The sequence below is a fragment of the Sciurus vulgaris genome, assembly GCF_902686455.1.
Source record: "Sciurus vulgaris genome assembly, chromosome: 1".
NCBI classification, from domain to species: domain Eukaryota; kingdom Metazoa; phylum Chordata; class Mammalia; order Rodentia; family Sciuridae; genus Sciurus; species Sciurus vulgaris.
The window spans coordinates 81,720,817-81,746,505 of NC_136461.1; the positions used below are offsets into that span (position 1 = coordinate 81,720,817).

Sequence of the window (25,689 nt, forward strand, 5' to 3'; positions counted from 1 at the left end):
GGTAAGTCAGGAGAGAAAGGCTAAGTCCATTCAGCCCCTTAAAATCCCACACTTAAAAAGGAAACAATAAAGTGAAAAGAGAGCCTACAGAATGGGAGAAAATCTTACCACATGCCCTCAGACACAGCACTAACCTCCAGGATATATAAAAAGAACTCAAAACAACCAAAAAGAGAGAGAGAGAAAAAAAAAAGGCCAATCATAAACAGGCTAAGGAACTGAGCAGAACCTTCACAGAAGAAGATATATGATCCATCAATAAAATATATGAAAATATGTTCAACATCTCCAGCATAACAGAAATGCAAATCAAAACTACTCTAAGATTTCATCTCATTCCAGTTAGAATGGCAGTTATCAAGAATACAAACAATAATAAATGCTGGTGAGGATGTGGGGGAAAAGGTATACTCATACATTGCTGGTGGGACTGCAAATTTTTAAGCACTATGGAAAGCAATATGGAGATTCCTTAGAAAACTTGGAATGGAATCACCATTTGATCCAGCTATCCCACTCCTTGGCCTACCCAAATAATCAGCATACTACAATGACACAGCCACATCAATGCTTATAGCAGCTCAATTCACAATAGCTAAGCTGTGGAACCAACCTAATGCCCTTCAATAGATTAATGGATAAAGAAATTGTGGTATATATATATACAATGGAATATTACTCAGCCTTAAAGAAGAATGAAATGATGGCATTTTCGGGTAAATGAATGGAGTTGGAGAATATCATGCTAAGCGAACTAAGCCAATCCCCCAAATCCAAAGGCCAAATGTTTTCTCTGATGACTGGATGCTGATCCATAATGGGGGGAGGGGTGGCAAGGGAAGAATGAAGGAACTATGGCAGAGGTGAGTGAGAGGAGCAGGGGGTAAAGGAGTGGGAATGATGGTGGAATAAAGACGGGCATTATTACCCTATGTTCATGCGTGATTGCATGAATGTGTGACTCTGTATTGTGTACAACCAGAGAAATGAGAAGTTGTGCTTCATTTGTGTACAATGAGTCAAAATACATTCTGCTGTCATTTATAACCAATTAGAACAAATAATAATAGTTAAATAATTGCTACACTCTCTCCCCACAAAAAATCCCAGGCTTAAGTCAAGTCACCTGAGCACCGGCCCCTCTGTTCTTTCTCTAGCTATCTCTCCACCTGGGGAGCTGGGAGGGTGGGTGTGCTCCTCACATGGGCATTGTGCCAGGGCAGACAGCTGGAAATACCCAAGAGTTATTGCAGGCCAGGATAGGTACCTCTTTCCTCTATCATCTTGATACTTTTATAGAGAACAAAGAGTCCCCTTCCTAAAACAGACAGGGCCCTTGCTCTAACCAAATGTGCCCACCATTGAGACAGAATACTGGTTCATTCCCTTCCTTTGAAATTCAAATGTGTGACCAGATCCAGATATCAAGTATCCCAACAGCCAAAATGTTTTCATATTCTCTCCTATCTTCCCTGCTTCTTATTTCTAAAATCAAAGGTATTTTTGTTGTAAGCAAAAACATGTGGGAAAGTTCTAAAAAATGCTCTCCCAGCTGGGCATGGTGGTGCATGCCTGCAGTCCCAGCAGCTTGGGAGGCTGAGGTAGGAGGATGGAAAGCTGGAAGCTGGCCTCAGCAACTTAGTGAGGCTTTAAGCAACTTAGTGAGATCCTTATCTCAAAATAAAGAATAAAAAGAGCTGGGGATGTGGATCAGGGGTTAAGCACCTTGGGTTCAATCCCTGGTACCAAAAATATAACAATAATAATAAAATAAAAAATGCCCTTCCATACCATCCAAATGGTTTCCAGATTACAACAGGAACAACAAGACCTTCAGTGCAGAGTGGTGCGAATGTAGCAAGGGTGTGGTGGGGACATGGTGTGAGTGGAGCTCTCTGCAGGAGGTATGTGTGAGCCTTGGGCCACCTGAAGCCCAGTGGGCCAAGTGGGCCTGGGGGCCCAGGATCGGCCTCAAGCAGTGGACTGAGAAAGGGCAGCAGCAGTACCTTGGCTTTTTGGTTGGCTCCAGCAGCTCGGGGATGCAAAGGGAGGTCATGAGGTTCAGTCTGCTGTTTAGCAAAATTTACAAACACCTGGAGTCAAAAGAAGAGCGAGATTAAGCAGACATCTCCAGAAAAAACAGCACCCACCCCAACCTACCTGATTTACTCTGTTTTCGAATTAACATGCAGCACTACTGGGGTGACTGGTATCCTGACCAGGGGAGGCTGGTACACCCACAGAAACCCAGCCACCAGTGCCCCAGACAGCGCCTGCATCTTAGACTCCCTAGCCAAGTCAAGGAAGTTCCTGCTAGAGGTTTGGGTCAGATGTTGGGGTAACCAAGGCAAGGCAGATGCTCAGACAGCACCTTCCCAATCTGCTAAAGAAGAAACTAGAAAAAGGTAGTTGTCTCTTTTCTGTTCTTCATTCAGTGTACACTGTGACCACAACTCCCATCTAATTAATTCAGTTTGGCCTTCATCTGCTCAAAGCTGACAAGAAGGTGCAGGTGAGCAGTGAGTCTGCTCCTCTTCAAGGAGTAAAGGGTGACTTGCCCGTTTCCACTGCTTTGTTGAACTGGCTTTGAGGATGTTTAGTAAACAACAACGCATAAAAAAAAAAAAAAAAAAAAAACAAACCACCAAATAACCCTCAGAAAGAACCCAAATGTCTACTGATGAATGAATAGAAGGATAAGCAAAATGTGGCATGTATACCCGATGGAATATTATTCAGTCTTAAAAAGGGAGGAAACTCTGACACATGCTACAACATGGATGGCCCTTGAGGACATTATGCTAAGTGAAATAGGCCAGACTCAAAAAAAAAGATTTTGCATGATTCCACTTCTGTGAGGTACACGGAATAGCCAGTTTCATAGAGACAGAAAGGAGACGATAGTTGCTAGGGGAAGCGGCAGGGTGGAGGAGGAAATGGGATGTTACAGTTTAATGGACCCAGAGTTTCAGTTTTGCAGGGTGAGAAGAGTTTTGCAGATGGGAGGTGGTGATGGCAGTTAACACTCCTGAACTTTACACTTAAAAATGGTTAAGATGGTAAATTGTATATATTTCACACGCACGCACACACACACACACACACACACAGAGTTTAACCACAATAAAATATGTGATTACATTATAAAAATACACATGGAACATGTTTATCAAAACTCACCAAAGTGTACACTTAAAATAGTTGTGTCTTATTGTATGTAAATTACACATCAATAAAGTTGATTTGAAAAGGAAAAAAAGCCACCACCACACACAAGAAAGAAATAACGTGTAAAGGAAGAATGAACTAAAAAAAAAAAAAAAGAAATTTCCTGATGACTGACATTGTTAGAAAACAATTTCTGATCATCATCTTTTACCCTAATGGACAGAGGGACAAGAGTATGTTAGAAATCGGGAATGTCATGCTGCCTCTTGTGTCAACTGCAGCCCATGTTGGGCATTCTGGCCCAGTCTGTGCACAGTCTCCTCTCCTGTGCTTGGTGCCCCGGGGTGGACTTGCCTGGTCCAGCGTGGTCTGTGTGACTGAGTACTCCTCGATGAACAGGCTGTCCTTGTGGGAGAGAAGCAGCTGGAAGATCCTGGCCAGGGAGGAGGAAGAGACCTGGAACTGGAGCATGTTGTAATGCCTCTCCCTCTGCACACTGCCAGGGAAGTTCCCCTGGAAGAACTGCTCCACGGGATTCAGGTCAGGAAGCAAGTCATCCTTTGGGGATTTGATTTTCATTGTGACGATGTAGCCATCTCCAAACCTAAGGGACATACAGTGCAGTACAAGCCTGTCAGTGGGTGGGTCGAAGGCAGTCCCAAAATAAGGGGTAGGCTCATCCCGCACACTGGGGTTAGGCCCACACCATTGGCCATCTGTGCCTGTTTAAAACTAGGAGTAAAAAAATGTAGCAGTCCTTGGAGAAACCTTGTGGTACCAGCTTTTAAAGATCTGAATGTCTTGTGGTAAAGTGGGACAGGTGTACTTGTTGAAGTCAAAGGTGGTGGTAGCCCCTGTGGACACCCCAGGCCCGCCCATAAAGACATGTGACCAGTGCATACTGAATGGGCTGGCAAGGGCCAACTGGCCTTCAGGACACCTTCCCGGGGAAGCAAAGCCTTGGGAAGACAGTTTCCCTGAGGAAACTTCCAGAACTAGGGCCATCGGACTTATTCCCTCTCTTCACCATGTTGCTGGTTACCTTCACCTGGATGAAGGATGGTCCACCAGAGAGAATGCCTGTAGCCATCTGGCATCTGTACATGGCTAGGTCAGAGTGTATCGTGTCCATTATCACTGTAAGCTCCCTCCTTGACCTAAGGCTATTCTCTACAGCTTTCATCTTTCAGCTTTGGAAAATTGATGTCCCTCCAGGTGGGAAAATGCCTCCTCATCTCCTCTATCATGGAAATCTTCAGGAATGAGAGGGAAAGGAGTAGGGGACATACCCTACTCCTTTCAGCACAGGAATTGCTGACACAGATATGACTTCACATGCTGATGTCCTCATATATATTCAGCTTGGAGACTGTAGTTGCTTGAGAAATCAGGATCAAATATCCATTTACCAAATGTAGCTAATGTACCAGAGCTTTCTGCCTGGACATTTTCTGTGCAATACACTTTTACAGATCCTTAAGATTAAATACATCAGCATAGATAAGGTGGGTTCTATGTCCCTTTCATCAACTAGCCAATGACTTAGATTCTAGGCTCTTGATAAGTGTGTTAAATAAAATCCACAACTATAAATCCATTCTTTCCCAGGTTATAAGGCATGTCAGAATAAAAGAGAATCTGGCAATATTATGATAATCTTGTTTTAACTGATTGCTAGCTTTGGCACACAAACTGTAAATAAGGAATTATTTACAACAATTTATGGGTGTAGGATAATTCTACTCAAGATTATTGACATCCTTAGTTTGTTATACGACACATGGTCATTTTTTCAAACTTGAAAGTATACAATAGTCTAGAGAAGAAATCTGGTTTCCATGTTGTTTGATCTCCTAATCATTCTTATATTGTTGTGGCCTCCCATGAAATAGGCCAGGGATCCTGGATCTGTCAGGATAAGTGAGGTGACATTGAATCAGTAGCCCTAGCTTGTCCCAGCCAGTCTCTGCAGATGTCACCATCAGAACCCCCTATTCAGAGATGAATGAGCCTTTAACCACAAGCAACTATTCCTATACTGAGGAGCCTCTTATCTGCACAATGCTTTCTGCATTCGCCTCTGGGGAACCAGGCCCAGACACTACCAACAGGTGGGATGAGGGGCAGCAGGATCCTTCCAATTGCCATAAAGGACACAGAGCCCGGTTCAACACCACAGAAGGTAGCCAAAAAGACTCCCCCTCCCCCCAACCTGGCCTGCTTACTTGTACTTGAGGTGCTGAATGGTGCCCAGACAGCGAAAGGCACCCTTCACCATGATGGCCAGCCGGGTACACAGTGCCTCACATTCCTCCATGCTGTGTGCAGGAGAGAGGAGGTGAGGGGTGGGCAGGGGACTCCCACCCCACCCACCTTCCCTGCCCTGGGCGTCTCCTGCCTGTGAGAGGTGAGGACCACAGCTCTCCCTTCTCTGATGATGCTCACGATGGTGTTCCACAGCATGCGGCGTGCCTGGGGGTCCATCCCCGTGGTGGGCTCATCCTGTGGGGTGGGAGAGAGAACAGGAGGTATGGACTTGGAGTTGGCCTTTCTGGGTCACTGCAGCCTCCCCAGGCTGACTCTCTTTGAGCAGCCCTGGTGTCTGAGAAGGATGATCTGGTGGACATGTACCCAGCTGTTCCCCAGCTCAGCAAGATGGGGGAGGGGTGCCGGGTGCAGATGCAAGATGGGGGAGGAAGGCCGGAAGTGAATCAGAGTAAAGAAACAGAATGTGCACCTCTAGATTCCTTCGGCCTGCCTATGGGTTACAGTTTATTAAGGCAATGAGAGAATTATCCTTTGAAAAGGCCAAAACCAAAACAAACAAAAACCTGGCAACAACACAAAACTGCAAGTGTATAGGAGAGAGGGAGATGACCTAGGTAACTTTTTGTTTCCCTCCATGCCCTGTGACCCATGTCCTCATGAACCTCGGACTGCAAGGTCTGGGGCCCCAGGCCGGTCCAGCTCTGGGGAGAGTCACTGAAGCCTTGGTCCAGGTCACACACGCCTGTTTTTCTGGGATCCCACACAGACCTCCTCGGGCTGAAGTAATTTCCAAGCAGACACCAAGGTTCCCCACAGGGGGGCCAAACCCCCCCATGGTGAGCTGTGGCCCCTGGAAAGACTTGCCAGCAACTCCTAGTCAGATCATGCTTGAAAGCTGCAAACCAAACACTGGGCTGATTGCTCAAAAGGAACCGGCAGAGAGCAATCCAGATAAAAATAACTGCCGCAGGGACCGGGACACATTTCCCCACCCAAGAGACCGCGGGCTTGCTTGGCTCTTAGGGGTTGCCCCGCCTCCATTTCCAGTCGGGTGCCCTCACCAGCAGCACCCAGCGGCGGGCAGCCGATGAGCGCCAATGGCTGTGGATAGCTTCCGCTTATTGCCTCCACTGTATGTGCCCACCAAGCGATCAGCGTGAAGGGACAGGCCCAGGCTCTGGATGCTCCAGCTGCAACCTACAGAAGAGAATGAAATCCCATCTGGGGAAGAGGAGCACCGCTAATTGGTAGACCTCCACAGTTCAAAGCCATGCCTTCTCAGATTCCACCTGTCCAGGATGGCAGACACAGTTAGGGCCAACGCTGGGTCCTGTCCTCTGGCATATACTTCAGGGCCAGACAGCGTCTCCTCTTCACTCTGTACCTTTGATTCCAGTGTGTCTTGGGCAGCTCAGCACATATCAAGGACAGCCCCCTGGGAAGTGAACCTAGGCCTTACAAAGATGGAGACAGCATTTCTCACCATGTCCTAGACTGTAGGACTGGAAGAGGAAGAGTCCTAAGGTGTCTTTGAGAAGATGGTGGGTTCAAGATCCATTGGTTTCTACCCCTCAATAGGGTCACACCTGCAGTTTTGTGCAATGATACTTACAGAGCACTTACTATGATCGAGGCACTATACTAGGCACTGGGGAACAATGGTGACACAGCTATCATGCTGTGCTCACAGACAGGGCAGGTACAGACAACAGAAATTAAACAGAAGAATGACGGATCACAACAGTGTTTTTGAGGGAATTCAAAAGGGAACCACGATAGAGAATAACAGGGGTGCATGTGTATGCACATTCGCACAAAGGGAAAAACTAAGAAAGTGGATGGAGATGAGCCCACCATGCTCTGCCGTCTGTGTTTGTTGTATTCTGCATGGAATGGATATTTTACTGATTTATCAATTGTTTGTACCTCCGCCTAGAATATAGGTTCCTTTTTTTGGTGTGTGGTGCTAATGATTGAACCCAGGGCCTTGTGCATGTGAGGCAAGCACTCTACCAACTGAGCTATATAGCCCCAGCCCCTATAAGCTCCATTTTTTTACTTTTTATTTGGAAATAGTTTCAAACTTTTAAAAATGTGTAAGAATAAAAGAGCAAATACAAAGAACTCTCATAAGCCTCTCTCAGTTTCTCTCTTTCTCTCTCTCTCTCTCACACACACACACACACACACACACACACACACACACACACGTGCACACACACTTTTTATTTGACTCACTTGAGGATAAGTCATGGATCTTCACTTCTAAATACTTCCATGCATATTTCCTAAGAGTAGGGATACATTACACAATCGTAGTTTGGGTATCAATGCCTGTAAATTAACGTTGTTATGATATTTATCTAATCTACTTGTTCATAAGTTTAGTTTTATCAACTGTCCTATGATTTCTTCATGTCATCCCACCCTCCCACCCCCTGCTTCAGCACCCGATATGGTCTATTGTCGATGATTCACTCTTTATGTCTATTTAGTCTTCTGTGACAGGAACTCTTCCACAGCCCTTTCTTTATGACTTTGATATTTTTAAAGAATATAGTCCCTCCTTTGTTTCCTTTTTAAGAAATCACAAATTCTTCCTTTGGAGTTCATCCGATATTTCCTCATGATAAGATTTAGATTATGCCTCTCATTTGGGATTCCATATAAGTGAAGTTGTGTCCTTTGGGTATCATGTCTGGGATGTGAGATGTCCACATGTCTCTTGTAGATGACATTAATTTTGATCACCCACTAACATGTTGCCTAATTTTTTCATTATGAATTGCTTCCCCCTTGCAACCAAAAAGTTATCTATTCAGATGTTCTTTCAAAATACTAAGTATCCTGTTTCTCATAAAAATTTCCCCTAGATTTGTTCTCCATTGGTGATTCTTGTGCAATCTGGTCTTTAATATGGTCATTGCAAAGTAGTCTTGTGACTCCAGAACTTCTTCACACGTTGGCTCTCAGTACTTAAATGTAAGCAAGATCCTTCCCTTCTCTTCTATTTATCTAACAGTATAGATATAAATCCCCAGTGTTTTATAGCTGTTTATGGTATTTAGTTATTTTGATGTTCAAATTGTTCCATATTTGGTCATTGGTGGTCCCTTCAGGATGGCACCTATGTTCTTGTAACATGTCTCTTCATTTTGCTTAAAGAACTTCCCCCTTTCTGGCACAATCAGATGTTCTAGCTTTGGAATCTGTCACTTATTTGAGGAGTCATGGCTCCCTGGGCAGGGGATATTTAAAGATCAAAATCTGGGCAAGAGTGTGCTCACTGCTATTAGGGTATTCTTCCTTCTTGGCTCTTTCAGAGGACAGATAAACACATACACAGACAACATGCACAGCACATATACATGTACGTGTGCACTATACATGAGCCTCTCTACATGCATGTGTAAAAGCCTGTAAGTATTTCATGAATTCACAGTGTTATCTCTAACTCCAATCCACCCCCACAGAGCTCCTTCTTGCTTTCCCCGTTTCCGTGTTTGTTTTGTTACCTCTTCCATGGTAAGAAGGCTGGCTTCAAAAACATCAACACATTTATCCACTTACTTAATCCTATATAATGCATCTGAAATGGTTTCAGGATTGCTTTTCCCATACCATTGTGAAAAACTAGAAAGAGCTCAGAAATTAAAGTTCTTGGTCCCCACTCCACCCTGCCCAAGACTGAGGATAGCTAGATACTATGTTCATCAGTTGTATTAGTTCTTTCCCCCATATCTGTATGATTATGATATATATTTTAAATAAAATTGGGTTAATTTGCTTCAGTTTTTTATGTAGTGTTTTTGCTTTCACTTATACTCCTTTCTCATTCTTATCGATTTAGTTTTATTTGTGAATATATAGAATAGTAACATGCTTCCAGAAGTCAAAACTATAGAAAGGGATACCCTTAGAGAAATATCATCTCTTCCCTTCTTTCTTCCTTATGAATTCCCTCTTGTTCATCACCAAATCCATTGTTTTCTGGTTTATCCATTTTGTGTTCTATTTGTGAAGGCAAACTGACATTTAAATGCTCTCTTTTTTTTTCTTACACAAAAGTAGCATTCTGCATGTTCTCTTTTGCACTTTGATTTTTTCCATTTAACAATATTTAAAAAAAACTCCCATCAATTCACAGAGATCTTCCTTGTTCTTTTTTTTAATAGTTGCATAAGACATGTTGTGTGTATATACCATAAATTAGTCTACTATAAATTAGTCAACCAGTCTACTATGCCTAAACATTTAGGTAACATCCAGTATTTTGCAATTATAAACACAATGAATAACCTTGTATGTACGGGTTTTGTACTGTGGGATGTGCATCTTCAGGGTAAATTCCAGAAGTGTAACTGCTGAGTTGACAGGTAAGTTGCATGCATCTTGTTTGATATGAATGCAGGTATTTTTTTTTTTTTTGCCTGTTTTGTTCACCACCCTACCCTTGGCTTCTAGAATAGTGCTTGGCAACCACAATACACACCATCAAGCATTTGTGGGAATGAAATAAATGAATGGATAATATGCTTTACTTTTCCATTGCTAATTAATATACTCCATGGAAAAAACAGGCTTATGGTTTGCCAAACTCTTATATGGCCACAACACCCATTATTACCTTCTCAATTTCTTCTGCTGGTACACCTCGAAGCCGGCATAAAGGTAAGATGTTCTCGGCCTGTGAGCAGGTCATCGACTGCATCAAACTGAGGACAGTAAGCCCATATTTTGATGGACTTCAGAAAATATTGGTTTAAAATACTGCAAGAAGAAACAGCAATTGGTGAGTTTCCTACAATAGAGAGCATGACTAGAGAGCTGGGCTGGAGAAATTCTTCCAGGGGGATAAGGTGGCTGACTCTTCTTCCTGCTTTGCTTTGAAGAACACGCCAATTTGGAAATCAAGGCAGGGAACACTGCAAAGAGGTAAACAACTGGGAGCTCATCCTTTGTCCTGTTTCTGAGGAGGCAGAAGTCTGTTTAAAATTGCAGAGGGCAGCATTCACCCTCCAGAAGCAAGGACACAGGCCAGTCTTTCCTTTATACTCTTTGGTGTGGTAAAGCCAAGCATTAAGCACACAGTCATTGTAGACTTAGGGCCTCCAAGATGTCCTTTAACAGTCCCTGTCTAGAAACAACCTGGAGAAAGGACACTTCATCACAGGAGTTCTGAACTTGGGATCCAGGGGCTCCAGTATGATCACGAACATGATTTAGGACTCAGTAAATTCCCTGAAACTTTTGCAAAAATGTGTGAATTAAGGTCATGGGAGGTGCTGGTATAATTATTTTTTTTTGGTACTGGGGATTGAACTCAGGGGCACTTGACCACTGAGTCATATTCCCAGTCCTATTTGTATTTTATTTAGAGACAGGGTCTCACTGAGTTGCTTAGTCCCTTGATTTTGCTGAAGGCTGGTTTTGAACTCATGAGCCTCCTGTCTCAGCCTCCCAAGCTCCGAGGATTACAGGTGTGCCCCACTAAGCCCAACTGGTGTAATCTTATGTAGGAAGAGGGTACACTGTTTATCAGGTGCTTAGAGGTGATGACCCCAGAGAAGTAAAAAATCATTGACTTAGTGCTTCCCAGGATTTTCTAAGAACCTGTGCTAAGAGCACTCTTAACAATCACAATTCATTTCCATTTTCCAGTGGATCTGTCATGTCCTTTTTGGATCATGCTCTCTGGGAGGCCTCTTCCTCTGCAACGATCTTTCTGGGTCACAGAGTCACCCTGACGTAGGGTCTGAGGGTCACCCTCACTATGCTGGATCAGGGATGTGGCCTGTGAGCTACCCCCTGAGGCAGGAAGGGCAGTGGGCACTCACCTCTTGCCTGCTATAGTGCATCGCCTGAGGTCACTGCCGTGTCCCTGTGAGCATCTTGAATGTAGTTGTTTTGCCTGCACCATTCACTCCCAGGAGGCCAAAGCACTAGGAGAAAACACAGAGCTGGACTTGCACACAGAACAGGAAGACCTGTCCACTGTCAGGCCCCAGGACCAGGGTGTGATCTGCGGGAGGCGTTTGAGATCTGGGCTGCCAGTAGAGAGGTCACTAGACATGTGTGGCCACTGACACAAACTACACCCGGTCCCAATGGACATGGACCCTATGTGTAAAATACACTGGAATTTTAAAGACTTAGAATGAAAAAAAAAAAAAAGCAAAATATCTCATTAATATTTTATATTAATTTTATGTTGAACTAACACTTTAGATATATGAGCAAAATTAAAATATTATTAAATTAGTTTTACCTGCTTTTACTTTTTTCATGTACTTTTAGAAAAATTAAAATTCACCTATGTGGTTCCTGTTAGATTTCTATTGGGTAGCTCTACTTCAGAGGGGAGGAGTCTTGCATAGCTGATTTTTCTGAAGCCCTTTCACGCTGCTCTGCAGGTACCCACCTCTCCAGGGCGGACTCCAACACACAGCCTGTCCACTGCTGGGCTGGAGGAACCTGAATAAATCTGCAAGATCCAGAGAAACTGAGGTGAGGCCTGAGGCAGGGTTAGAACAGGGAGGGCAAGAGGAAGCAGAGGAAGGGTGGAGAAAACCACCAACACTGGGAGGTTACGGATCGACATGGGTATATGGGTATTCAGAGAGCAGCTGTAAGCTCTGAGAACTGTGGAGCTGACCCACACTGTGCAGATGTGGAATGGAGAAAGATTCCTGGTGGTCAGCTGAAGGAACTCTCACTGAGAGCTCCATACCCAAGAGGACTGGCAGGGACGATGCATGGACCTAGATGCTCTTGGAAGACAAGTTACAACACGGAGATGATGAGGCCACATATTAGGAAAACACAGTGCCTGCAGAAGCAGAGCACTTGCTCTAGAGAAGGAAAATGACATCACTGTGCCACCTGAGTGTCCAACTAGCAGCACCTCCCAACCAGTCTGCCCACACCTGTCTTTTACCTTGGTTAGTTCATTCAGTCTTAAAATATCAGTTTTATTTCCACCACTGGTAATTCTTTGTCTCTCTTCAGCCACATCATCATCTTCATCAACAATGGGCTCCTTAGTGGGCTCAGCAATCCTAGGGGAAGGATGAGGGACGGGATTGGGCTAGGTGTACAGAGTCCTCAGCCCTGTGGTGTTCACCTGACCTTTTTTCTCATTCCCTCACTTCTGCTCCTGCTGAGCTTTCATCCCACAGGGATTTCATCTTTAAAAGGGCTCCTAACAGGAGTTAGGCACAGACAGAGAGGTCGAATGCTCACATCCAGAGTCAGCTGCAGGCTCTAGTCCATGCTGGACCTGTGGCAGGTCATTGGACCTTTCTGAACCTTGCCTCCTCCAACCACATGATGGAGAGAAGACTCCATCTCATGCAGTTTAGTGAAGATGATCTCAGAACAGTGCTTGGTGCAGAGTAAAGATACAGGTCCCAGAAACTTATTACTAAGACACTTCTTCTATGCCAAGCACTCAGTGAAGCTTAGTTACAGTCTACCAAGCTTTCTATGTCCTTCCACCCACTCTGCTAACTCAAGCTCTTAAAAACCACTGTCGGCGGTTCAAGATGGCGGCCTAGAGAGTGGCTGCATTTCATGTTGCTCCAGGACTCAGTATTCAAAAGAGGAGACCAACTCAACTTGGGACCAACTCAAAGCAGCTGGATGAGTCTCTCCCATTGGGGAGGCGTCCCGGATGGGACGGTAGTCCCGGAACGCAGGGAACTTTGTGAAGTAGAGCTGCCGGCGAGATGCCCCTCCCCCCGCTGGAGCAGTGAACTCGGACAACTGGGAGCATCAGAGAGGAGGCCGCTCAGCACAGCGCTGGGACTCGGAGCAACCACTGGGGCTCCAGTGGCTGCCCAGGGGAGGAGTGGCGAGGAGAGCTGTGTGGACTCAGAACACCGGGGCCTGCCCTGAGGAGGAGGAGGAGGAGCGTGGCCGCTTGGATTTGGAGTGACTACACCAGAGCTACAGGCGGTTGCCAGAGGAGAAGCCGTGCGGCGAGTCGTTGGACTCAGAACGACTGCTTCTGAACACTGGGGCCTGCCCTGAGGACGAGGAGGAGGAAGAGGAACGCGGCCATTTGGATTTGGAGTGACTACACCAGAGCTACAGGCGGTTGCCAGAGGACGGGCTGCGTGGCGAGCTGTTTGAACTCAGACCACTTCTGAACCCCGGGGCCTGCCCGGAGGAGTAGGAGGAGGAGGAGGAGGAGCGCGGCGGGTCGTTTGGACTCGCAGTGACTGCATTAGTGCTCCAGGCGGCTGCTCAGAGGAGAAGGCGAGTGGTGAGTTGTTTGGACTTAAAGTGACAGCTCCTGAACACAGGGGGGCTGCCTGGAGGGGAAGCACAGTGGGTTGCTTGGTCTCGAGTGGCCGCACCAGAGCTCTGGGCGGTTGCCCAGAGGACGTGTGCAGCTGGTCACGTGGATTTAGAGCCACTCAGAGCGACTGCTCCTGAACACCCGGGGGGTTATCTGGAGAAGGAGGAGGAAGGGGAGGGTCACTTCGACTCAGAGTGATTGATTGCCCAGGGCTATGGGCGGTTGGTGGGAGGAGGAGGCACGCAGTGAGTTGCTTGGACTCCTAGTGACCGCACCGGAATATTGGGCGGCTGTCTGGAGGAAGAGGCGTGTGGCGGGTCTCTGGGACTCAGAGCGATTGTACGGGGCCCCAGGTGGCTGCTCAGAGGAGGGGCCGCATAGCCAGGCGATTAGGTGCAGAGCAGGGTCCCAGGATCTAAGAGGCTTCTTGGTGGAAGAGCCCCACAGAGACACGCTTAGGGGCGGAGCGAAGGTTCCAGGACTGCGGGCAGATTCTCTGAGGAGGGGCAGACTAAGGAGATTCATCTGCAAAGGGTGAGGTTCCCAGGCCCAGGAGGTAGGGCCGGGCCCCTGGGAACTTTGCAGAGGAAGGCAGCCCAGCCCAGGCGGTAGCTGTAAATTGAGGGGAACCTCTAGGAGGGAACTGACCAGCGAGACCTCCCCACCGGATGAGTCTTCCCTGCTGGGTGAGGTTTCCCCACAAGGACGGTAAAATCAGAGACTCAGGCCCAAACAGGCCTTGCCTCAGCCCGCAGCCTAGGTCCCCTTTGGATGACCATTGGTCAACAAGTGGAGGCACCTCTGCCCACTAGCAGGAATTATACCCACCTGAAGGCCACCACTCCTAGAGAGGCAGCTTCCTTGTGGAGCACCGCATTATCAACTTCCTCCAAGACTTCAGCCTACTGAAGGCTAAGGGGGGATATATATATAGAAATCTTCAGGGACATTGTAAGTCAATAGAGGAAATCTGCATTATCTCAGCGGTCCATTGATACCTGAACAATATGAGAAAACAAGGAAAGAAAATGCTGCAAACAAATCTAGATGTTACATCAATAAAACCCAATGACAGCATGGCAGAAGAAATGACAGAAAAGGAGTTCAGAATGTACATAATTAAAATGATCAGAGAAGCAAACGATGAGATGAAAGAGCAAATGCACGCACTGAATGATGAGATGAAAGAGCAAATGCAGGCATTGAATGATCGCACCAATCGACAATTAAAAGAGCAAATACAGGAAGCAAAGATCATTTCAATAAAGAGTTAGAGATATTGAAAAAAAACCAACAGAATCCTTGACATGAAGGAAACAATAAACCAAATTAAGAACTCCATAGAAAGCATATCCAGTAGGATAGAACACCTGGAAGACAGAACCTCAGACATTGAAGACAAAATATTTAGCCTTGAAAACAAAGTTGAACAAACAGAGAAGATGGTAAGAAGTCATGAACAGAATCTACAAGAACTATGGGATATCATGAAAAGGCCAAATTTAAGAATTATTGGGATTGAGGAAGGCCTAGAGAAACAAGCCAAAGGAATGAACAATCTATTCAATGAAATAATATCAGAAAATTTCCCAATCTGAAGAATGAAATGGAAAATCAAGTTCAAGAGGCTTATAGGACTCCAAATACACAAAATTACAACAAACCCACACCAAGGCACATTATAATGAAAATACCTAACATACAAAATAAAGACAGAATTTTAAAGGCTGTGAGAGAAAAGAACCAAATTACATTCAGGGGGAAACCAATATGGATATCAGCAGATTTTTCAATCCACACCCTAAAAGCTAGAAGGGCCTGGAACAACATTTTTCAAGCCCTGAAAGAAAATGGATGCCAACCAAGAATCTTATACCCAGCAAAACTTACCTTCAAATTTGACGATGAAATAAAATCCTTCCATGATAAACAAAAGCTAAAAGAATTTACAAAAAGAAAGCCAGCATTACAGAACATTCTCAGCAAAATATTCCATGAGGAAGAGATGAAAAAGAAGCAAATCAGCAAAGGGAGGAATTATCCTAAAGGAATAGTCAAATAAAGGAGGAACCAAGTTGTGTGAAACAAATAAATAAATAAAATTTAAAAAATGAACCAAATGACTGGGAAACCAAATCATATCTCTATAATAACCCTGAATGTTAATGGCCTGAATTCATCAATCAAAAGACATAGACTGGCAGATTAGATTAAAAAGAAAGATCCAACAATATGTTGCCTACAAGAGACTCACCTCATAGAAAAAGATACCCATAGACTAAAGGTGAAAGGATGGGGAAAAACATGGACTCAGCAAAAAAGCTGGAGTATCCATCCTCATTTCCAATAATGTGGACTTCAAGCCAAAGTTAGTCAGAAGGGATAAAAAAGGTCATTTCATACTGCTTAAGGGAAGCATAAATCAGCAAGATATAACAATCATAAACATCTATGCCCCAAACAGTGGCTCATCCATGTATGTCAAACAAATCCTTCTCAATTTCAGAAACCAAATAGACCATAACACAATAATACTAGGTGATTTTAACATGCCTCTCTCACCACTGGACAGATCTTCCAGACAAAAATTGAACAAAGAAACCATAGATCTCAATAACACAATCAATAATTTAGACTTAACGGACATTTATAGAATATACCATCCAACCAAGAGCGAATACACTTTCATCTCAGCAGCACATGGATCCTTCTCTAAAATAGACCATATATTATGCCACAAAGCTAATGTTAGCAAATACAAGAAGATAGAGACACTGCCTTGTATTCTATCAGATCATAATGGATTGAAGTTAGAGATAAATGAAAGAGTAAAACACAGAAACTATTCCAACACCTGGAGATTAAACAATATGCTATTATATGATGAATGGATAACAGAAGATATTAGGAAGGAAATTAAAAAATTCTTAGAGGTAAATGAGAACAAAGAAACAACATATCAAAATCTCTGGGACACTATGAAAGCAGTACTTAGAGGGAAATTTATTTCATGGAGCGCATTTAATAAAAGAAGTAAAACTCAACAAATAAACGACCTAACACTACAGCTCAAAGCCCTCGAAAAAGAAGAACAGAACAGCACCAAAAGTAGTAGAAGACAGGAAATAGTTAAACTCAGAGCTGAAATCAATGAAATTGAAACAAAAGAAACAATACAAAAAATTGACAAAATAAATAGTTGGTTCTTCGAAAAAATAAACAAAATTGATAAACCTTTAGCCACACTAACAAAGAGAAGACGAGAGAAAACCCAAATCACTAAAATTCGGAATGAACAAGGAAATATCACAACAGACAGGATGGAAATACAAAACATAATTAGAAGCTATTTTGAAAATCTATACTCCAACAAAATAGAAAATTTCGAAGACATCAACAGGTTTCTAGAGACATATGAATTGCCTAAACTGAACGAGGAGGACATAAACAATTTAAATAGACCAATTTCAAGTACTGAAATAGAAGAAGTCATCAAAAGCCTACCAACAAAGAAAAGTCCGGGACCAGATGGGTTCTCAGCCGAGTTCTACAAAACCTTTAAGGAAGAGCTCATTCCAATACTTCTCAAAGTATTCCATAAAATAGAAGAGGAGGGAACCCTCCCAAACTCATTCTATGAAGCCAATATCACACTGATACCTAAACCAGACAGAGACTCATCAAGGAAAGAAAATTTCAGACCAATATCCTTAATGAACATCGACGCAAAAATTCTCAACAAAATTTTAGCAAATCACATACAAAAACATATTAAAAAGATAGTGCACCATGATCAAGTGGGTTTCATCCCAGGGATGCAAGGTTGGTTCAACATCAGGAAATCAATAAACGTAATTCACCATATTAATAGACTTAAAGTCAAGAATCACATGATTATTTCAATAGATGCAGAAAAAGCATTTGATAAAATACAGCACCCCTTCATGCTCAAAACACTAGAAAAAATAGGGATAGTGGGAACATTCCTTAACATTGTAAAGGCCATTTATGCTAAGCCCATGGCTAATATCATTCTAAATGGTGAAAAACTGAAAGCATTCCCCCTAAAAACTGGAACAAGGCAGGGATGCCCTCTTTCACCACTTCTATTCAACATCGTTCTTGAGACTCTGGCCAGAGCAATTAGACAAACCAAAGAAATTAAAGGGATATGAATTGGAAAAGAAGAACTCAAACTATCCCTGTTCGCTGATGACATGATTATATATTTAGAGGAACCTGGAAATTCCACCAGAAAACTCTTAGAACTCATAAGTGAATTCAGTAAAGTAGCAGGTTACAAGATCAATGCCCATAAATCCAACGCATTTTTATACATAAGTGATGAATCTTCAGAAAGAGAAATTAGGAAAACTACCCCATTCACAATAGCATCGAAAAAAATAAAATACTTGGGAATCAATCTCACAAAAGAGGTGAAAGACCTCTACAATGAGAACTATACAACACTAAAGAAAGAAATTAAAGAACACCTTAGAAGATGGAAAGATCTTCCATGTTCTTGGATAGGAAGAATTAATATTGTCAAAATGGCCATACTACCTAAAGTGCTATACAAATTCAATGCAATTCCAATTAAAATCCCAATGACGTACCTTACAGAAATAGAGCAGGCAATTATGAAATTCATCTGGAAGAACAAGAAACCCAGAATAGCTAAAGCAATCCTTAGCAGGAAGAGTGAAACAGGGGGTATTGCAATACCAGATCTTCAACTCTACTACAAAGCAATAGTAACAAAAACGGCATGGTATTGGTACCAAAATAGAAAGGTAGATCAATGGTACAGAATAGAGGACACGGACACAAACCCAAAGAAATACAATTTTCTCATACTAGACAAAGGGGCCAAAAATATGCAATGGAGAAAAGATAGCCTCTTCAACAAATGGTGCTGGGAGAATTGGAAATCCATATGCAATAGAATGAAACTAAACCCATATCTCTCACCATGCACGAAACTAAACTCAAAATGGATTAAGGACCTCGGAATCAGACCAGAGACCCTGCAGATTATAGAAGAAAAAGTAGGTCCAAATCTTCAACATGTCGGCTTAGGACCAGACTTCCTTAACAGGACTCCCATAGCACAAGAAATAAAAGCAAGAATCAATAACTGGGATAGATTCAAACTAAAAAGCTTTCTCTCAGCAAAGGAAACTATCAGCAATGCGAAGAAAGGGCCTACAGAGTGGGAGAATATCTTTGCCAATCATACTTCAGATAGAGCACTAATCTCCAGAATCTATAAAGAACTCAAAAAACTCTACTCCAAGAATTCAAACAGTCCAGTCAACAAATGGGCTAAGGAAATGAATAGACACTTCACAGAAGAAGATCTACAAGCAATCAACAAACATATGGAAAAATGTTCAACATCTCTAGTAATAAGAGAAATGCAAATCAAAACCACCCTAAGATTCCATCTCACCCCAATTAGAATGGCGATTATCAAGAATACGAGCAACAACAGGTGTTGGCGAGGATGTGGGGAGAAAGGTACACTCATACACTGCTGGTGGGACTGCAAATTAGTGCAGCCACTATGGAAAGCAGTGTGGAGATTCCTTAGAAAACTTGGAATGGAACCACCATTTGACCCAGCTATCCCACTCCTTGGCCTATACCCAAAGGACTTAAAATCTGCATACTACAGAAATACAGCCACATCAATGTTCATAGCTGCTCAATTCACAATAGCCAGACTGTGGAACCAACCTAGATGCCCTTCAATTGATGAGTGGATAAAGAAAATGTGGTATATATATACTATGGAATATTACTCAGCCATAAAGAATGATAAAATTATGACATTTGCAGGCAAATGGATGAAATTGGAGAATATCATGCTAAGTGAGATAAGCCAATCTCAAAAAGCCAAAGGACGAATGATATCGCTAATAAGTGGAGGTTGACACATAATGGGAGGGAGGGAAGGGTTAGAGTTAGGGTTAGGGAGGGGGGCAAGTATGGAGGAAGGAACTACTGTATAGAGGGTAAAGAGGGGTGGGAGGGGTGGGGGGGAAGGGAAAAAAATAACAGAATGAATCAAACAACATTGCTCTATGTAAATTTATGATTACACAAATGGTATGCCTTTACGCCATGTACAAACAGAGAAACAACATGTATCCCATTTGTTTACAATAAAAAAAAAAAAAAAAAAAAGAAAGAAATTAAAGAATACCTTAGAGGATGGAAAGATCTTCCATGCTTCCATGTTCTTGGATAGGCAGAATTAATATTGTCAAAATGGCCATACTACCTAAAGTGCTATACAAATTCAATGCAATTCCAATTAAAATCCCAGTGACGTACCTTACAGAAATAGAGCAAGCAATTATGAAATTCATCTGGAAGAATAAGAAACCCAGAATTGCTAAAGCAATCCTTAGCAGGAAGAGTGAAACAGGGGGTATTGCAATACCAGATCTTCAACTCTACTACAAAGCAATAGTAACAAAAACGGCATGGTATTGGTACCAAAATAGAAAGGTAGATCAATGGTACAGAATAGAGGACACGGACACAAACCCAAAGAAATACAATTTTCTCATACTAGACAAAGGGGCCAAAAATATGCAATGGAGAAAAGATAGCCTCTTCAACAAATGGTGCTGGGAGAATTGGAAATCCATATGCAACAGAATGAAACTAAACCCATATCTCTCACCATGCACGAAACTAAACTCAAAATGGATTAAGGACCTCGGAATCAGACCAGAGACCCTGCAGATTATAGAAGAAAAAGTAGGTCCAAATCTTCAACATGTCGGCTTAGGACCAGACTTCCTTAACAGGACTCCCATAGCACAAGAAATAAAAGCAAGAATCAATAACTGGGATAGATTCAAACTAAAAAGCTTTCTCTCAGCAAAGGAAACTATCAGCAATGTGAAGAAAGAGCCTACAGAGTGGGAGAATACCTTTGCCAATCATACTTCAGATAGAGCGCTAATCTCCAGAATCTATAAAGAACTCAAAAAACTCTACTCCAAGAATTCAAATAATCCAGTTGACAAATGGGCTAAGGAAATGAATAGACACTTCACAGAAGAAGGTCTACAAGCAATCAACAAACATGTGGAAAAATGTTCAACATCTCTAGTAATAAGAGAAATGCAAATCAAAACCACCCTAAGATTCCATCTCACCCCAATTAGAATGGCAATTATCAAAAATACGAGCAACAAGAGGTGTTGGCGAGGATGTGGGGAGAAAGGTACACTCATACATTGCTGGTGGGGCTGCAAATTAGTGCAGCCACTCTGGAAATAGTGTGGAGATTCCTTAGAAAACTTGGAATGGACCCTCCATTTGACCCAGCTATCCCACTCCTTGGCCTATACCCAAAGGACTTAAAATCAGCATACTACAGAGATACAGCCACATCAATGTTCATAGCTGCTCAATTCACAATAGCCAGACTATGGAACCAACCTTGATGCCCTTCAATTGATGAGTGGATAAAGAAACTGTGGTATATATACACAATGGAATATTACTCAGCCATAAAGAATGATAAAATTATGGCATTTGCAGGCAAATGGATGAAATTGGAGAATATCATGCTAAGTGAGATAAGCCAGTCTCAAAAAGCCAAAGGATGATTGATATCGCTAATAAGTGGAGGATGACACATAATGGGGGGGATGGAAGGGTTAGTGTTAGGGGGGCAAGTATGGAGGAAGAAAGTACTGTATAGAGGGAAAAGAGGGGTGGGAGGGGTGGGGGGAAGGGAAAAAATAACAGAATGAATCAAACAACATTGTTCTATGTAAATTTATGATTACACAAATGGTATGCCTTTACGCCATGTACAGAGAAACAACATGTATCCCATTTGTTTACAATAAAAATAAATAAAAAAAAAAAACCAAAAAAAAAAAAAAAAAAACCACTGTCATCTGGTCACCCCATGCCACCAAACCTTCCATCATTCTCCATTAGCTGTAGGTTAAAGCCCTGACTTCCCAGTTGGTATATCAGAGCCTGTGCTCAGGCCCCACCTGCCCTTCCCACCTGATCATCTCTTGCACTCACTCCTCCATCTACCACTGGCGTCTGCCCCTGGTCCCTAGCGCATGCTGGCCTTTGCTACCTTTGGCATACCTTGCTGAGAGAATCCTCCCCATCATTAAATGCACAGACTCTGAAATCCTCCCTGACCATCAAGGCCTCCAGTCTTCCCTTCTTCCCTCCAGTCTATCGCCGAGTCTTGTCTAACAAACTTCCTGCCATTTAACCAATCAACCTATTTCTCTCCATTTCTGATGACCCCCTTTCTACCCAGGCCACCATGGTTCTTGCCTGAGTACCAATATGGCCTTCTGTCTGGTACCCCTGCTCCCGGTCCTGGTATGGTCATATCACTTCTCTGATTAAAACACCCCAGGGGTTACCTGTTGCCCTCAGTCTTGAGTCCCAAGTCATTAAGACAAGAGGGTGTTTCATGATGGGGCTGTGCCCTCCAGATTCATCTCTTGTCCCCCTTCACCTTTCATAGCCTGAACTCCTGCCATTCCACGTACCAGTCTTACTTTGCGGCTGCTGTACCTTTGTGTGGGTCCTGTCCTTGATAAGAGCACCCTTCCTTTCTCCCCTCCCTGGCTACTTTGCAATATGGGTGTGGCTGTGAGCTTCTAGAAGACAGAGACTGTGGTATGCTTCTCTAGTCCTCTTTAGGATCTAAGGCAGGCAGGACACATTCAACTGTGTTGTCCTCAGAGTTTGAAGCTAGTAGATTGTTTGGCTAATTAATCCTTTTCTCTGCTCCTTCCCATCTTCCATGAAGGCCTCTAAAAGATGTGGCCAAAGCTGTAGAAGGGATTTTAAGGGCTGAGAGTCCCAAGAACAACAGTTTCTGACACTGCATCCCATAAGTAGAACCATTTCCCAAATCATGTTTTATTCAAAGTGTTTTGACCCATTATATTGTTCAATCCTGTGAGTAGAGCAATAGAGTCATTTCCAATGAATTAATTCCCTATGGATCAAAACCTAAAAAATATGCAAAAAATCAAGTCTAAACTTGTAATCTCTATTTATGTGTGGCCAGACTTAGTCTGAGAGAGGAAACAAAATGCTGGCCAGGTACAGTGATGCCCATTTGTAATCCCAGCAACTCGGAGGGCTGAGGCAGGAGGATGGCAAGTTTGAGGCCAGTTTCAGTATAGTAAGACCCTGTCTCAAAATAAAAAATGAAAAGGACTGAGGATGTAGCTCATTAGTTGAATGTCCCTGGGTTCAATCCCCAGTACAAAAAAAGAGAAAAAGAAACAAAACACTGTCAGGAAATCTTGTTAGAGAGGGCCCAGTGATTGTAAGGCCAGTAAAGGTTTGGATTACAGAAGGGCTGCCCTCTGGAAACTGGGTCCCTGCTCAGAATGAGGCAGGAACTGGCAAGGTCTCGGGCAAGAGCCTGGAGAAGATGGGCTGAGCTGGGCTGGGGCCCTGGCCAACTGACCTGGTCATTGCTAAATCCTGGTCAAGTTAGGGTTGACAGCTATTATCCTGCATCCAGTGAGGGTAGGTGAATTATTGCTCCTCACCCCTTCATATGCTTCTGGCTGCCCTCACCTGGCACATGGCCCCCATATTACTCCCCATATTCCCTGTCCTGTGCTATCCCCACTCAAAATTCTAATTAGCAAAAGGGCGTACTTTGTGTCCTCTCAAAACTATTTCCTAGTTCTTTGGATACTTTTTAAACCATTGTTATTTGCAATGCTATTGTCCACTTTAAAATGAGTATGTGGTAATTAAATGAGAAGATTAAAATAAAGAGTTGAAACTAATAACATTGTATTTTAAATAGTTTAAAGTTGAGACTTGGCTCTGCTTTTAATATGCCTATTTTAATCCATCTCTTCCTGTGGTGTTTAGAAAAAGCCAGGCCTTGAGAATGTAAAATAGCCATCATGGAGTGGGACTCCTGAGGAAAGAAATAACCACATCAGTTTGAATTTCAGTCTAGGACACACTGAGCTGCCCACTGGTATGCCCAGGGTGCACCAAGGACGTACCATCGGGTGAAGAAGAAGTGTTGCTGGACAAGGAGGTTCAAGAGGAAGTACACCACCCCTTCTGCTGCCATGGCAACCAGGTTCTTCCCAATCAGGTCCCACTGGAATGGATTTGGGGAGTGCTCCTCACCTGGAGATCGAAGCCACTGAACATCAACAGGGATTGAGTCTGTCAGCTGCCCCAGCTCACCCCTAAAGACCTGGCCACAACACTAGGCCCAGCTGGACCAGGTCTCAAACAAGGGATTAAGTAAGGGCCAAACATGAGGGTCATCTTGGTAAAAGCTTGCCTTCCACCCTGCCTGTGGCTCCTGAGCCATGAGAACAGAGGCACCCTAATCGCTTCTGGGTGGCAGAACAAACCCTGACCAACACGGTGCCCTCCCACCCCAGCCCAGGATACAGATCTGATGTAGAAACCCTTGCTGCAATCCTCCCCGCCTTGACGGATCCAGGGCCTGTGCTCCATGGACCTTGAATGCCACCCACCAAACCGGGCATAGACGTCTGTCACAGCCTGACTCAGAGCCAGATCAATGAGGCCCCGGCCCAGGCAGAAGTGGGGGAAGATAATGAGCAGCTTCCTCAGCATGGCGTTGAACCTGAGTAGAGTCTGAAACAGAAGCACAACTGTCAGATATAGGGGCTGAGGCAGCCTACCCTATCCTGAGCAGGTGGGCCCGGATGCCCTCCCAGGGCAGGAACAGGGGAGGTCTGCGGAATATCTGTCTTCCCAGCTAGACTGGCCACAGGAGGGATTGGTCAGGTAGAACACAGAGGGTTTGATGTAGACATCCTGAAGTACTTGCTTAGAGGTGCCTCAGGACCAGGCCAAGGAAGTAATCAATTCATGACTAATCAATGCCTGGGGCTCCCTGTGTGTTATGGTTTGCATGTGAGGTGTTCCCCAAAAGCTCACATATGAGACAATGTGAGAAAGTTCATGTCGCTGGCTCTTTGCGGTACCAAATCCGTGGATATTTGTCACCGCCTGCAGCAACAATTTGCACGGGTCTTATGGGTGGTGGACTGGAAACTGAGCTACTTCTATCTTTGGGCTGCTTCCTTGCTTGCTTGTTTATAGAAGATAGAGGAAATGAGGCTTACTTGCTTTGAGAGGAGAGTGTGTGGGGGGAGAGAGAGAGAGAGAGAGAGACTTTGCTTAAGAGAGAGACTTTGAGAGAAGGACAGGCTTTACTTAGAGCTTAGAGGAAGAGAGACTTGCTACGCCTTGCTTAAGGTCTGCTGCTTCTTACTGGTGCGTCCTGCATCCTGTGAACTAAGGGTGCATCTACCTAAGGTGCTTTAGTGATGCGTCTCAGTTCTCCACTCTGCGATCTGCTTTCTGCCGCTTTCTGCTAGCTGCTGTGCCGCTTCTTTCTATTAGCTGCTGCTTCTGCTGTCTTTTCTTTCTTCTTGCCCTATTCCTATTAGCTGCTGTGTGTTTTCTTTCTACTAGCTGCTGTGCTCCGCTGTCTCGCTCCGCCTACGCTTATATCACCTCCAGGAGGCAGAGAGCAGGGCCACGCCTCTTATGCAAAGATTAGCAAGACGCTAGATGTCTGAGCAGGCCCAATTAGGAGTGCTTGAGAACACATGTGCATACCTTGTGTGCGTGGACGATAAATCACCTGAGTGTGCTTATGTCAATTAACCTCCTCGCTGCCGATGTGATCAGGCACCATCAACATGGCACAGCCCCCAACAGTTCAGAGGAGAAATGATTGGGTTTTGAGAGTCTTAAGTCAATCAGTAAGTTAATGTCTGATGGGATTAACTGAGTGGTAACTGGAGGCAGGTAGGATGTGACTGGAGGAGGTGGAAATTGGGGCATGGCTTTGGGGTATATATATTCCTATCGGGCAAGTGGAGTCTCTCTCTGCTTTCTGATGATGTGAGCTGCTT

General features: G+C 43.8%; 1 protein-coding gene across 1 annotated transcript in view; it reads right to left on the reverse strand.

Moving 5' to 3' along the window:
• The window catches only part of ABCA4 (ATP binding cassette subfamily A member 4), a 139,280-nt gene that overhangs the window by 2,931 nt on the left and 110,660 nt on the right, over window positions 1-25,689 (reverse strand). Inside the window, 17 exon segments of the mRNA XM_079152574.1 lie at window positions 2,007-2,093; window positions 3,523-3,772; window positions 5,394-5,486; window positions 5,567-5,670; window positions 6,498-6,506; window positions 6,508-6,531; window positions 6,533-6,633; window positions 10,054-10,103; window positions 10,105-10,163; window positions 10,165-10,237; window positions 11,274-11,292; window positions 11,295-11,318; window positions 11,321-11,378; window positions 11,858-11,920; window positions 12,374-12,494; window positions 23,785-23,914; window positions 24,274-24,397. Coding sequence (XP_079008700.1) covers window positions 2,007-2,093; window positions 3,523-3,772; window positions 5,394-5,486; window positions 5,567-5,670; window positions 6,498-6,506; window positions 6,508-6,531; window positions 6,533-6,633; window positions 10,054-10,103; window positions 10,105-10,163; window positions 10,165-10,237; window positions 11,274-11,292; window positions 11,295-11,318; window positions 11,321-11,378; window positions 11,858-11,920; window positions 12,374-12,494; window positions 23,785-23,914; window positions 24,274-24,397 — 1,389 coding nt within the window.